This window comes from Hylobates moloch, unplaced genomic scaffold (genome assembly GCF_009828535.3).
Source record: "Hylobates moloch isolate HMO894 unplaced genomic scaffold, HMol_V3 SCAFFOLD_7, whole genome shotgun sequence".
Taxonomy (NCBI): Eukaryota; Metazoa; Chordata; class Mammalia; order Primates; family Hylobatidae; genus Hylobates; species Hylobates moloch.
The window spans coordinates 44,985,240-45,000,801 of record NW_026652282.1 but is presented as its reverse complement, the minus strand read 5'-3'; the positions used below and the strand labels follow the sequence as shown (position 1 = coordinate 45,000,801).

The window sequence follows — 15,562 nt, the reverse complement described above, 5'->3', positions numbered from 1 at the left end:
TTACCGTCCCCTGAGCACAGGAGGTCATACTTGATCATGTTATCTGGAACTCAGCTCTGCTAAATGGGAGCATATGCCCTTTTCCCTCCACCACCTCTCCCAACCTCTTCCCCAAATCCCAAACTGGCTAAACCGCTCAAGTTTCTCTCCCATCTTCCCTCAACGAAGGATTTCTTGGGTATACACTGTCTGTGCCCACCTGCCTACTCCTCATCTGATGACATCCCAACTCTCATCTTTGCACCCTTTCTCCCTACCTCAGCCAGCCCCACGAACATGCTTGCACCTCTAGTCACAATTTCTTCAGCCTCACCTGGCCACTGGCAGGGTCACACTGATAACAAACCAGTTGCTCTTTATTTTGTTAGGAAGTGGGGATTGGCAAGCTTCTTCAGGCAAGGGTTTGCATGGGCTGGGCCACTGAGCAAAAGGAGAAAGACATTTGTTGACCAGAAGAGCAAGGGCGGCTGGACACCCAGGCCTGAGGAATGAAATGAAAAGAGATTTTAACCTGATGCATTTTTTGGACCGGATTATGTCCTGGTATATTGCCACTCAAAATGTGGTTATCACACCAGGAGCATCAGTATCACTCTGGAGCTTATTAAAAGTCAGAACCTGGGCCTCGCTGAATCAAAATCTGCATTTTAACAAGATCCCCAGGTAATTAGTATGCCCACTACAATTTGAGAGTGCTGTTCCAGAGTGTACTGGGTTTGGCGTTTGAGCCTTCTCTTATCTAGTCCTTTCTCTTTTATCTTCATTTGGATTGAAGAAATCAGTTTTCTTATTGCTGTTGGTACCTCGCTCATTATTAGTTTGCATACGGGTAATATTAAAAACAGATAGCATTTATTGAGTGCCTGCCACATGCCAGGCATGTTTTACAGATGAGGAAACCAAGGTTCTGTGACATGCCCAAGGCCAAACAACTAGTGAATGGTAGAGCTGAGACTGTAAGCCAGATCCATATGCTCCTCAAAGCTCCCAAACTTTCCCCTATACAGTTGATAAAAGTCAACCCAGACTCTCCTGTGAGATACAGAGGGAAGAAAGGGGAAGGGGCCTCCAGGCATGATTTCCCCAGAGAGGAAAGGCCCTAGCATACTTCATGTCCTAAGGGAGTTTGCATAAGCCCTCTCAGGAGCCAGAAATTACTGGAATTGAGGCCAGAGGCCAAGGGAAACTGGAATAGGGAATTAGGAGTGTTAATGAAGGAAAACCCTGACTCTAATTCCCCAAGATAAATTAAATCCTGGTGCCTGAGCCTAGGCTTAGGGGGTGCAACAAATCCACATAGGGCTGCTCTGGATTCTGGCTACTGTGCTAATCACTTAGGGCATCATTTGGAACCTCAGCCTAGGGCCTAGGACTACTACGTCATAGCATGCTAGAGCGGGAAGGGTCATTTGTGACGATTGAATTCAATGTTTTATTTTACAGGGAGGAAACAGAAGCCCAGAGAGTGGGAGTAAGTTGCCAGAGGTCAGAGTGAATTCATGGCAGATCCAGGGACACTGACCCCAAATACCACATTTCCAGCATTGCTAATGGGCACCTTTTCTGGAGTTGAAGTCTCTGGTGTAAAATTGGGTTTTCTTTGGATCTGCTCAAGTCCCCACAGGAAGTGCAGACCCCTGTAAATACATCTGAAAATGTTTGTGAGCCTTCGTATCTCACCAGGACCTTCACCTTGGAAAATCTCTCAGTCACTTGCCCCCAGCTGCATAAAATCAGCTGGAGTGCTACTCCTCTGGACCTGGAGGCTGCTGGTCCTGGCTTATCTGTACTTTTCTGGGGCCCAGAGGACCTGCAGAGATGGCTGGGTGGGGTCAACTCAGTCCAGGAAGCACAGGAATTCTTTTAAGTGTATGTGTCTGGGGTATTTTTCTCTCTCACTTACGTGTATTTTTAAAAATTCTTTTTAGACACCCGCTTTATCTTTCCCAAACATCATTTCCTTGCTCCTTTCCTGAGTTCTAGCAGTGGCTGGGGGCCCAGCTTCCTTATTGGCCTCTGAGCTGCCGAGGGGGTGGGCCAGGGCTCAGAGGAGGTTGGAGTAGGGAGCGGGGGGCTGTTTATGCTGCTGGAAGTGCCTTTCATCCTTCCCTTTGCCACCAGGGTGCTGGTTGGTTCCTGGAGCAGCGTCTTCACTCCTATCCAGCTCTTGACACTGGCTTTCGTTCCCTAAGGCTGTGGCCATATCTAGGTCCATCCAGGCTGATGGTCATACCTTGCCTTCAGTGCTACTCCTTCCTGTTCTTAGAACTGGAAACTGACTGTGCCTGAGCCCCTTGGATCACACTCAACATCTTGGGCTGATGGTCCCTCGCCCCAGAAGGTCTTAACTGGAGGGCAGATGGGTCCCAGCTAAGGGAGGACGCTGGCTGGAGGGTTTGTCAACGAGAGTCTGAGCTAGCCGGATACCCCGCTGTCTCCCAGGCCATCTCTCCACCCTGGGCAACTTCCATGGTAGGTACAGCCAGTAGCCATGGCTGCTGCCACTCTTCCCCCTCTTGCTTGCTTTCTTCAATATCTCTTTCTTTTTGCTGCCTAAGAAAAGCATTTTGGAGCAATGAAGGCTGGGATGAGGTGTGTGCTTATTGATAGTGCCTGAGCCAGCCTTAGGAGAAAGGCAAGCACTGGGGTCACTGCCTTCACATCTTGGCCTAGAGCTGCATGGTTGGTCGTAGGCATTTTCTTACTTTTCTGTTTGTTTCTCCTCCTCTCTCTCCCCACTGCCTATGGAGCGAATGGTTTCAGCTCTAGGACTAATGAGACCTCCCTTTGCTGACTGCTTCTTGAGGGAATTGCTATGGGAAACCTCAGGAATACAGGCTTTTTCAGACAGACTCTTCCTTGGAGAGGAGGGGTCGTGTGGTATCCTAGGAAAAAACTGGAGGATCTGAGTTTCATTCCCAATTCTGCTGGTTATTAGCTATGTGCTCTTGGCAAATCACTTAAGCTTTATGTATCTCTGGTTCTCCATTTGTAAAGTGGGGATAATAACTTTTACCAGCTGGACATAGTGGCTCATGCCTGTAATCCCAGCACTTTGGGAGGCTCAGGCAGGAAGATTGCTTGAGGCCAGGAGTTCAAGACCAGCCTGGCCAACATGGTGAAACCCTATCTCTACAGAAAATACAAAAAAATTAGCTGGGCATGGTAGCATGCACCTGTAGCCTGTAGTCCTAGCTACTCAGGAGGCTGAGATAGAAGGATAGCTTATGCCCAGGAGTTTGAGGTTGCAGTGAGCTATGAGTGTGCCATCGCACTCCAACCTGGGCAACAGAGCCAGAGAGGCCCTCTCTTAATAATAATAACAATAATAAAACTGTTTCACATAAGGTGAGAGCGATGATTAAATCAGTTAATGCATGTGAAATGCTTAGTGCCTGGCACATCTTAAATGTTCAAGAAGTGGTCCTTGCTGTGTGTTTTCTTTAAGTTTATACAGTATGTCAGGCACTATGCTGATTGATTTCACATATGGGACTGCATTTAATCCAAAACATAACTCATGAAAAACAGATGGTCATCTTCCCCATTTTGCAGATAAAAAATCTGCAACTCGCAGAAGTGACTTGCCCGTGGCCACACAACTACAATTGGAATGCAAGTGTGCACTGACTTCAAGTCTAGGGCTATTCCAAACTAATAATAGGCCAAATAGTAGACCATATAGATAGTTTATTCTCCTGTCCCAAACTAGGGTTAGAAGGCTCTCGCTCTGGCTCCAGCTTCCTCTGTTTGGATTTTTCTTCTTCCAGCCTTTAGTTTTCTCTGTGTCCTAAAAGCCCCCACTTCCCTCTTCTGTCTACTTTAGGATTGTTTCCTACTCCTGGAGAGACCCTAGAAAGAGTAAGGGGCCAGCCAGGTGTGGTGGCTCACGCCTGTAATCCCAGCACTTTGGGAGGCCGAAGCGGGTGGATCACCTGAGGTCAGGAGTTCGAGATGAACCTGGCCAACCTGGTGAAACCCCATCTCTACTAAAAATACAAAATTAGCCAGGCATGGTGGCACATGCCTGTAATCCTAGCTACTCAGGAGGCTGAGGCAGGAGAATTGCTTGAACCAGGGAGGCGGAGATTGCAGTCAGCCGAGATGGTGCCATTGCACTCCAGGCTTGGCGACAAGAATGAGACTCAGTCTCAAAAACTGGAAGCCCGAAAAAAAAAAAAAAATAGTAAGAGTCTTTGTAAGGTATGTTTCACAGTGTGACAAGGTAGTGGTATAGTAGAACCTCAACAGTGGACGGTACCCTAGGTGTGGGTACTCCTGAGCCATCAGAAGGTACAAGTCTGAGCTAATAACCATTATTATAGTACCTGCTACTTACTGACCACTTGCTGTGCATCAGGCTGTGTCCCAGATGCTTTGAGAATACTATCTCTAATCCCTACAGTCACCTAGCCAGATAGGAATTATTGTTTCCTTTCTCAGATAAGAAAACTAAAGTTCAGATGGGTTAAGCAACTTACAGATACACACATCTAAAGTGGCAGAGGGGATTTGAACCTACATCTGTCTCACTCATTTTTCACCCATTGCCTACTGGCTTGGTATAGTTGGTGAGATGAGACTGACACACATGAAATGATGATGGGCAATATCAAATATCATATTATTATGGACCCATTTGTGAGGGCTAGATTACCCTGAACAAGCTTCCTGGAGGAGATGGTACTTGAGCAGTACCTTGAAGAACAGGTAGGATTTAGGTTAACAAAAGGAGAGGGGGCATTCCAGGCAGAGGGAACAGTCATAGTCATAACTATGATTGGTCGAGGCCTTGCCAGGCCTGATTCAAAGCACTTGCATTGTCTCATTTGATCTTTCAACAATCCCATTTGGTACTATTATCCACGTTTTACCGCCATGAAAACTAGGGCTCTGAGAAGTGAAGTCACCTGTCTAAAGCAACAGAGCTAATGAGTGGTAGAGCTGGGATTCAAACAAAAGTGGTCTGACCCCAGAGCCTGCATTAGATCGACAGGAATATCAACAGCAAAGGCACAGAATCAGGAAGGGACAGAGCTGGTTGCAGGGTGTGATTGGAGCAGAGACATGAGAGATTGAGCTGATGGGTAAAGATAGCTTATTGAAGACTTTGAAACTCTGATCTAGTTTACGTTTGATGTGGGACAGAGTAAGAAATAGGGAGCCAGTGAAGATTCTTGAATAGGAGAGTACCCCGATTCAGTTGGCGTTTAACATGATATGACCTAAAAGCGGCGACTGGGGGTAGAACAAGGGAGACAGGCTGACAGACTTCTGCAGTATTTGGGGCATAAAGTTTCAAGGCCTGGACTAGAACAGGAGCTGCTGGTGGTGGGTTCTGGGAGAAGAGCTGTGGTTCTGTCTAATGGCCACAGTGAAAATGGAGGGGGGGGTAGGGAGAGAGAGAGAGAGAGAGAGAGAGAGAGCAAACCAGGGCCAGAGAAACATCATTAAAAAAAGAGTCAGTAGAACTCAGTGTGGGATTGTATGGTTAGGGAGAAGGTGACACCAAGGCTGACTGCCCTCACTTTAAACCCAGAGCTCCAGAATCCTAAATATGGAAAAAGGCTTGAAATAGGAAGGATACCCTGTTCTCCACTATATCCTCAGTGCCTAAAAGTGCAGGACATAGTAGATACCCATGGTACATAGTACTACTACGGGTAGATCCTTGACAAATAGTTGTTGACCGGATAACTACCTGGTAGCAGCAGCTGGAGAGATTTCCCGGCAGTGTGGGTTTGTGTGTAGGACTCCAGAGCACGCATAGCCCCCAAGGTCTCCTTGTGCCTTCAGCCCCCACTCTGGGCACTCTGAAATCAATAATAGAACAATGTGATTACAAAGCTAGGGGCTTCACCTGGCTTTCCTCCGCTTAAATCTTAGCCACTGTTGCTGACCTGTGGCTCTACTTCCTGGCCTTTGACAAACAGCTTCTCCTGCCCTTCCTCTTATACCTCCTGGTCTGTGTCTGGCCTATTACCACTCAATCCTTGTTTTCCCCAGCAAGGCCATTCTTCTGAAGACTATCTTTTTAGGCCTTAGCCCTCTAGAGCCTTGTACTACTGAGCTCTTCTATGCTTCTGCTGGGGTGAGGGGCATTTCCAGCTAGGATGGAATCCTCCAGCTTGAGTGTGACCATGAATGCTCCTGGGAGGTAGAGAGCTGCTTTATCTCATGATATAGCCAGCTTGTTGAAGGCAGGGGCCCTTATCCTATTCAACCCTGTACTACCAGTGCCTAGTCTGGACCCTGGCACAGTAAATATGAATAAATTGATGAAAAGAATTTATCTATTTACTTCTGTATCATCTACTTATTTATCGTGTTTCTTTTACTCTGCCATTCATCTCTTTCTCTATCATCCATTTCTCTCTACTATATATTTCTCTACAATCTTTCTCAGAGTTTTCTCTTTTTCTGTCATTTATTTTCCTTCTATCACCTCTCCTTCTTATCTCTATCATTTGCCTGGCACTTCCAGCATCTCTGTCTCTCCATTCTCTCTCTACTCTCCCTCCTTCTGTCATTCTCCCTCCCATCAATCACCCTTTTATCTCCTGGCATTATCCATGCCCCACATGTACTCTTCACCACACTACTCTTCCCCACTTGCAAGGGTGGCAACCGCTCGTGCAAAGTATGCCAGGAGACAGGGATGGGTCCTGTATGTGGCGGTCAGTGCAAAAGTTGTGGCTGCATTCAGGGCCGTGGCCTCAGGCCTATTTCCCTTTATATACCCCTGACCTGCTGAGCAGCCAGTCTCCTCTGTCAGCCTAACACGGTGCGTTCACCACTTTGTTCTATCTTCCCTCACGGGAGTTGGGGCTTCCTGCCACCACTTTGCCTACCAACTCAGGTGTCTCACCTCTGTACCCATCTTATCTTTCACTCTGTCAATACCTATCCCATGCTTTGTTTGAACCAGCTCTGTCTCTCCTATTAGTCTGTAAGCTCTCGAGAGCAAAGACTGTATTGGATTCATCTCTGTAATCCCAGAGTTACACGTAGAGGACACACAGTAAACATACAACAAATGCTTATTCAATGAATGGCTAAAAATTGGAGAGTTGACAGCCCAGTGTTGACCTGTTCAAACTTTTCAATCACTTGCCCATTCCTTTCTCAGAGAAAAATGGGAAGATTGACCAGATTGATTTTCTTTCTCGAAGAGAAGTGAGGATGTGCTCACTGTTCATTGGGCAGCAGCACTCATTTATTCCACAAATATTTATTGAACATCTACTATGTGTCCGGCACTGTGATATGTGCTCAGGATACTCTTGTGAACAAAGCAGCCCTATGAAGCTGACATTCCGTATCTCCAGAATGAAGGAGACTTCAGAACGAGGAGCTCAGGAGGGCCACTAAGATTCCCACACCAGTTCCTTGCAAGATGTTCTACTTTACTGAAGGAAAAGAGGGGGTGGGGCGGAAGCTGCCTGGGAAGTGATTTCAGCTCTGGTTCCTTAAGCCCACTTCCTGTCCCTTTCTTGCTGTAGGAGGAACGCCCCTGTCAGTAGGCCGCACTCATGGCATGTGGCCAAGCTGCTGGAGGGATGCCCTGAAGCAGCCACCACCATGCATTTCCCTTCTGAAGCCTTCAGCTTGTCCTGGCATTCCGGCTGCAATACAAGGTGAGTCTAGAGCCCTCCCCTCAAGACAGGCTGGAGGGTAGACAACTTGGACACTCCTCCTCCTCTGCTCTAGTCCCTGTTGGATGTTAGAGCCTCAAGTACTATAATTTAAAAGCAAGTGGGAGTCCAGAGTACCTGAGTTCAAGTCCTAGTCTCTTGCTAACTCTCTGTGATTTTGGGCTAGTCCCTTTCCTTCTGGACAATGTTTCCTTGAAATACCTCACTGGGCTTACAAGACACCACACTGTCCTGCTTTTCATCCTATTTCACTAGCTGTTCTTTCTCCATATCTCTTTTCCTAATTCCTTTCATTCTCCTGTCTCTTAATGTAGGAGGACCCCAGGGCTCAGTTCTGGCCTGCTTTTCTATCAATGGCGACTCACTGGTGCCCTTATCCGGTCTTTATTACCTCTGTCACATAGCCAAAGCCTTCAAAATAGGGACCTTCCTGAATAACCATTGTTGAAACAATTGCCCAAGAGGCAGACAACGTTTTGTTCAGGCTGAGAGCCAGCAAAGGTGCTGCCCTTCACTGCCTTTTCCCTTCCACAAGAGCTTCCCTCCAAGAAGGGATTTCTGTTGCAGGTTCAGAGAAACTAAGGGTTGAGTTTACCCCAATTCGGTGACTTTATTTGGAAACCAAGGGCTCAGGGCAGAGGCAGTTTTGTTCTGGAAGAATATGCAGAAACATACTTTGACATTCTTGAGCTTGGCTCCTGTTTGAGTGAGGATTTGTTTTTGTTTTTGTTCTTTTCAGCAGGAATAGTGGTGGAGTGGGTAGCAGGTTCCCTTGCCAACAAGAAATTGATGGATTCCTTGCCCAGAGAACAAGTGAGCTGACTGACTAAGGGGCAAGGCAGGGAGCAAGAATGAGCAGAAGCTGACCTGAGGGCCTCATGGGCTGCTGCCACAGTTCAACTCTGGCTTTCTAGACTATGGCCTTTCTGAGAGCAGCCTGCAACCTCTGGGGTTCTAGTCAAAGGGAGTTACTGGCATGACTTGGCTCAGTTTGGCTTTGTGTGTGGGAAATGGTACTTAAAACTGAAGATTGCATCTGATCCTAGCCCTTCCCTTGGTCTTCCAGGTTTAGCTTTGCTGTGGGAGTTGGGGGAGGCGTGGGTGGGCAGAGACCCCTATACTATCAATACTAGTATTAGAGAGGATCCTGATGACAAAAACTAATAATCAAGATAGTAGCAGCTGCCATGTATTGAACCCTTGCTAGGTACCTGGGCTGTGGTAAGGACTTTACATTTACTATCTGCTTTCATCTACACATCAACCCTCTGATGTAGCTATTACTATTATTCCTATTTAAAAGACCATATGGCAGTAGCGCTAAGACACTGGACTCAGGCCTGATTCAAATTCCAGCTGTGCTTCTTTAGCAGCTTAGTGAGTTTGTCAGTTTACTTTACCTCTCTAAGCTTAAGATTCTTCCATTGTAAAGTGTAGATAATAATCTGTCCCATAAAGATGGGAACAATAGACACTGGGGAATACAAAAGCGGGGAGAAAGGAGGTGGGACAAGGGTTGAAAAACTACCTATTGGGTACTCTGCTCACTTCCCAGGTGATGAGTTCAATTGTACTCCACACCTCAGCATCATGTGTTACACCTTTGTAACAAACCTGTACGTGTACCTCCGGAATCTAAAATAAAGGTTGGAAAAGAAAAAAAAAAAAAAAAAAGATCTGTCTTTTTCAGCTTGAAATGAAACCTTGTAAAGTGACCGGCACATTGTACGTCCTCAGTAAATAGTCAGGATTGCTATTATCAAGAAAAGAATAGGGGAACACCTGAATTACCGCCCTGTCGGTGCCAGTAGTTAGAGCTGGGTGTTCTTGAGTAAATCGCCACCTCAAAATCACTTCCCTTGGCTGGGCCTGCTTTACACCAGCGGTTCTCAAAAGTGTGATTGCTAGATGAGCAAGCAGTCCCAGCAGCACCTGGGAAGTTGTTGGAAGTACAAATTCTCAGGATCCACCGAGACCTAAAGCTCTAGGATGAGGACGAGTGACCCGTGTTTTAACAAGCCCTCCATGTGATTCTGATGCACATGCTCAAGTTTGAGAATCACTGACTTATTTACGAAATGGTCTGGCTACAATTGAATCAGCCCTTTAGGGCCCCTCTCTAATGCTGATATTCTGTGATTGTCTCTTTTGGCAGGGAGCCACATGCTGACTTCCTAGGGACAGGGACAGCCTGGAAGCAATTTCAGACTTGCTAATGTCAGGGAAATAGAGGATAACCCCCATAGAGTTCTCCCACTTTTAGTCTTTGGGGTGTTTCCCCATCTTTTTTCCATATATCATCTTGTGTCCCATTTTACTCAGCCCCTGAGGCACCCTAGTGTCCATCTTCTTCCCTGTTTCCCTTTCTTCCCTTTTTTTTTTTGCCTACCCTCCTCTCATTTGTGGCATGGGTACCTCTGGGCTGGCCTGCCCTCTCCTATAGTAGGGCTGGCCATGACTTCGCTAACTAACCAGTATGCCCTGTGTCTTACAGTGACGTGTGTGTGCAGTGGTGTCCACTCTCCCGGCATTGCAGCACCGAGAAAAGCAGCTCCATTGGCAGCATGGAGAGCCTGGAGCAACCAGGCCAAGCCACCTATGAGAGCCATCTGTTGCCTATTGACCAGAACATGTACCCTAACCAGCGTGACTCAGCCTACAGCTCCTTCTCGGCCAGCTCAAATGCTTCTGACTGTGCCCTTTCCCTCAGGCCAGAGGAGCCAGCCCCTACAGACTGCATCATGCAAGGCCCAGGGCCAACTAAGGCCCCCAGTGGCCGGCCTAATGTGGCTGAGACCTCAGGAGGTAGTCGGCGCACCAGTGGGGGCCACCTGACCCCCAGCTCTCAGATGTCTTCCCGTCCACAGGAGGGATACCAGTCAGGGCCTGCCAAAGCAGTCAGGGGCCCGCCACAACCTCCAGTGAGGCGGGACAGCCTTCAGGCCTCCAGAGCCCAACTCCTCAATGGAGAGCAGCGCAGGGCATCTGAGCCTGTGGTCGCCTTGCCACAGAAGGAGAAACTGAGCTTAGAAACTGTGCTACCCACAAGGAACCCTAATAGGTTCTGTTGCCTCAGTGGGCATGACCAAGTGACAAGTGAGGGCCATCAGAACTGTGAGTTCAGTCAGCCTCCTGAATCCAGCCGACAGGGCTCTGAGCATCTACTGATGCAGACCTCAACCAAAGCTGTTGGATCCCCAAAAGCCTGTGACAAAGCTTCCAGCATGAATTCCAACCCACTCAATGAGGCTTCTGCAGAACTAGTGAAGGCTTCTTTTGGCAGACCTCCATATCTCATAGGACCCACAGGGCATCGCCATAGTGCCCCTGAACAGCTGCTGGCATCCCACCTGCAGCATATGCACCTTGATACCAGGGGCAGCAAAGGGATGGAGCTCCCACCCGGACAGGATGGGCACCAGTGGACTCTGTCCCCTTTGCACAGCAGCCACAAAGGGAAGAAAAGTCCATGCCCCCCTACAGGAGGAACCCATGACCAGTCCAGCAAAGAAAGAAAGACCAGACAAGTGGATGACAGGTCTTTAGTTTTGGGACACCAGAGCCAAAGCAGTCCCCCACATGGAGAGGCTGATGGACACCCCTCAGAAAAAGATTTCCTAGACCCAAACAGAACAAGCAGAGCAGGTAGTGAATTGGCCAACCAGCAACCCTCTGCCTCTGGCTCCCTTGTTCAACAAGCCAGGGACTGTTCTTCAACCACTAAAGTAGCTGGTGGCACAGAGGCAGGTGAAGAAGGGGACAGTGAGCCCAAGGAGTGCAGCCGGATGGGTGGTAGGCGAAGTGGAGGGACCCGGGGCCGCTCGATCCAAAACCGGCGGAAGAGTGAGCGTTTTGCTACCAATCTGCGTAACGAAATTCAGAGGAGGAAGGCCCAGCTCCAGAAAAGCAAGGGTCCCTTGTCACAGCTGTGTGACACTAAGGAGCCAGTGGAAGAGACCCAGGAGCCCCCAGAAAGTCCTCCACTCACTGCCTCTAACACATGTCTTCTATCTTCATGTAAAAAACCTCCCGGCACCAGAGACAAGCTCTTCAACAAAAGCATGATGCTCAGAGCTAGGTCTTCCGAGTGCCTCAGCCAAGCCCCTGAGAGCCATGAATCTAGGACAGGCTTAGAGGGACGAATAAGCCCTGGCCAGAGGCCTGGCCAGTCCTCTTTGGGGCTGAACACCTGGTGGAAAGCACCTGACCCATCCTCCTCAGACCCTGAGAAAGCACATGCTCACTGTGGAGTCCATGGAGGTCATTGGAGATGGTCTCCAGAGCATAATTCACAGCCACTTGTGGCAGTAGGCATGGAAGTCCCTTCCAACCCAGGTGACAACAAGGAATTGAAGGCTTCTACTGCTCAAGCTGGGGAGGATGCCATCCTCTTGCCTTTTGCAGACAGAAGAAAGTTCTTTGAAGAGAGTAGCAAATCCTTGTCTACATCTCATTTGCCAGGTTTAACCACTCATAGCAACAAGACTTTTACCCAGAGACCAAAACCTATAGACCAAAACTTCCAGCCAATGAGCTCCAGCTATAGGGAATTGAGGCGCCATCCCATGGACCAATCATATCATTCCGCAGACCAACCATATCATGCCACAGACCAATCATATCATTCCATGTCACCCCTTCAGTCAGAAACTCCCACTTACTCAGAATGTTTTGCAAGCAAAGGTCTAGAAAATTCCGTGTGTTGTAAGCCACTACACTGTGGTGATTTTGATTACCACAGGACCTGCTCTTACTCCTGCAGTGTTCAAGGAGCTCTAGTCCATGATCCTTGCATTTATTGTTCTGGGGAAATCTGCCCTGCCTTGCTAAAGAGAAATATGATGCCAAATTGCTACAACTGCCGGTGCCACCACCACCAATGCATTCGGTGTTCAGTTTGCTATCATAATCCTCAGCACAGTACCCTCGAGGACAGCAGCTTGGCACCTGGCAACACTTGGAAACCCAGGAAGCTGACAGTGCAGGTGAGGACTTGGTTCTTGGGTGGGTAACCTTCATTATTGTCTTTGAGAGGAGATAGCTAGGTAAATCATTTAAAAATATAACAATTATAATTCCTTGAAACTCTACAGCACTGGCTCCAGTAGTTGTTAGCTTAGTAACCTTGAACAAGATACTCAGCCACCAAAATTGCAGTTGTCTCACCTTTAGAGTTAGATAAAAGTAACTTTTGCTTCATAAAATGGACACAACTGAGATTTATATCCTGACTATAAAATTGATATCTGAGTGACCCAAAGCAAGTCATTCAACCACACAAATTTGAAGTATGTAATTCTAAAGGGAAAAAATAATTTTTCCATCATAAAATAGCCAGTATTAAGAAGAGTCTCACTACCTCATCTCTAAAATGGAGGAATATCATGGCTGCCTCATGGATCACTTGTGAGAATCAAATGAGATTGTGTCTATGGAGTTCTAGGCCCAGGGCATTTTACAAAATATCACTTATTGCCTCCCATTTTCTACTTCAGAAGTATTTAGAGATGCAAAATTTGCAAATATCCCCAGGCTTTGCTTTCATAGATCTGACTTGTTGGGTTTTTAAAAAGACAAATCCTTTCCCCTTTCTCCATCCTGTCTCTGTTGGAGACCCAGGTCTAAACTGGCTGCTCTTATATCCCGGTTATGACCTATTACCATAACACAAGCCACCACCATCCCCCAGGCTACTTCTGGGAGGACTCCCTAGGTCCTTGCCTACTCACTGCCAAATTACTTCCCCATGGCATCCCTGATGCCATCTTTTGGCCGGTGCATTCAAACCAGAAGTTAATTCCTGTGTTCAGCTGTTGCATACACAGACACTTTTGAAATGACTTAGTATCTGAATTTGCTCAATATATATCCTTGGTAAAAAGGAACTTCAAGAGTGAAAGAAGCCTTACACAAAATACTATGAACTCTACAATTCCTTTTATATGAAATTCTAAAACAGCTATTCTATGGGAAAAAAAATTCGGAACACTGCTTGCCAATGGGAGGTGGCCCAGAGATTGACTGGAAAAGGGCACGAGGGAACTTGTGAGGTGGTGACAATGTTCTATATCTTGGTAAGAGTTGGAGTTAAACATATGTACCTGTCAGAACTCAACAAATGTATAGCAAGGCTCCTAGACAGCCAATGCACTTAGTATTTGTGCATTTCACTGGAAGTAAATTTTGCCTAAAAATGTTGTAAACAAATATTAAACTTTATTTAATATGTACGCTGAAGTGTTTTTGAAGTATACTGCTGTATTCAACTTATGTTTTCAGCATACAAATCTTGTACATATTTTGTTATATTTGTCCCTGAGATTTTATGAAAGTGCCGAATCCTAGCCACTCAACCACCAGGGATATTTATCCCTAAGATTTTATGTTTTTAGATGCTATTATAAAGAGTATTATTTTCTTAATGTCAAGTTGAAATTCTTGATTACTAGTCTATAGAAATATAATTGAATTTTGTGTATTGACATTGTATCCTGCAACGTTGCCAAACTCACTTATTAGTTCTAATAGCTTTTTGGTGGATTATAAAACATGTTCTACATACACGGTCATGCCATCTGCAAATAGAATTTTGTATCTTCCTTTCTCCTGTACATGCCCTTTTCTGGGAGAGAGAAGAGCCTTACTGCACTGTCTCACCTTCAATACAATGTTTGGAGGAAATGGTAAGAGTGGACATTGTAGCTTTTTTCTTAATCTTTCACTATAAAGTTTGATGTTAGCTGTAGGATTTTTTTGTAGGTGCCCTTTAATTGAGGAAAATCTCTTTTATTCTTAGTTTACTGAGAGTTTTCATCAGAAGTGGATGTTGTATTTTTTTTCACATGCTTTTTCTTTATCTGTTAAGATGATCATATAGTTTTTCTCTTTTAATCTACTGATATGGTGAATGACATTGATTGATTTTTAAAATAAATAGAAGCCTAGCATTGCCAGGATAAATCCCACTTGGTCATGATGTATTATCCTTTTATATGTTACTAGATTTGCTAATATTTTGTTAAGGATTTTGCCCTTATGTTTATCAGGGATTTTAGTCTATAGTTTTATTATAACATCTTTTTCTGTTTTTTATTTGTTTGTTTGTTTGTATCAAGGCAATGCTAGCCTTCAAAAATGAGTTGGGATGTATTCCCTTCTCTTTTATTTTCAGGAAGAGTTTGTATAAAATGTCTTCCTTAAATGTTTGCTTGAATTCATCATGGAAGCCATCTGGGCCTGGAGGTTTTTTGGTAGAAAGCTTTTTAACTACAAATTCAATTTCTTTAATAGATTTGGGGACATTTAGGTCATCTATTTCTTCTTGAGTAAGCTTTAGTAGTTTGTGTCTTTCAAGAAATTTGTCCATTTCATTTACATTTTAAAATTTGTGGGGATATAGTTGTTTTCAACTTACTTTAAAATGCACCAAGAATTTAAGATGGATTGGTAGATGGATAGAGGAGTAAATAGAGATATGATAAGGCAAATATATCAAAATGTTATTTGTAGAATCTACGTGCTGGGTATATGGGTGATCACTGTGAACTTCTTTCAACATTTTTGTATGTTTGAATATATTCATAATGTTGAAAAAAAAGAGGAGAAGAAATACAAAATAATGGTTTTAAGGGCACCGAAGCTGGAACCAGACTGCCTGGTTTTGAATTTCTTCCCCCGAACTTACAATGCCTAAGCTTTCCCATCTGAAAACATGGGGGTAGTAACAACACCTACTTCATAAGTTGGTTGTGGGGATTAAGTGATGTAACACATTTAAGACTCAGAGCAGTGACTGCCAGATTGTAATCATCTTATAAGTGAGTTATCATCTCTTAAAGGGATATTTTGGCTTAGCTTGAGAGACTTTTGCTGGAAGAAGGACTCACAGATAGACAGTAGACAAAGGG

At 45.7% G+C, this 15,562-nt stretch overlaps 1 protein-coding gene across 2 annotated transcripts in view; it reads left to right on the top strand.

Annotated features, from left to right (window-relative positions):
• SHROOM4 (shroom family member 4) overlaps positions 1-15,562 on the top strand; it is a 219,176-nt gene that overhangs the window by 167,452 nt on the left and 36,162 nt on the right. The window contains exons 1-3 of one of the 2 annotated variants that reach the window (XM_032756960.2): positions 2,360-2,472; positions 7,503-7,637; positions 10,150-12,640. In XM_032756960.2, the coding sequence (XP_032612851.1) occupies positions 7,582-7,637; positions 10,150-12,640 (2,547 nt within the window). In that variant the 5' untranslated portion in view covers positions 2,360-2,472; positions 7,503-7,581. Of the gene's footprint in view, positions 1-2,359; positions 2,473-7,502; positions 7,638-10,149; positions 12,641-15,562 lie in introns of those variants that run through there. The other variant, XM_032756961.2, reaches the window with a different exon arrangement.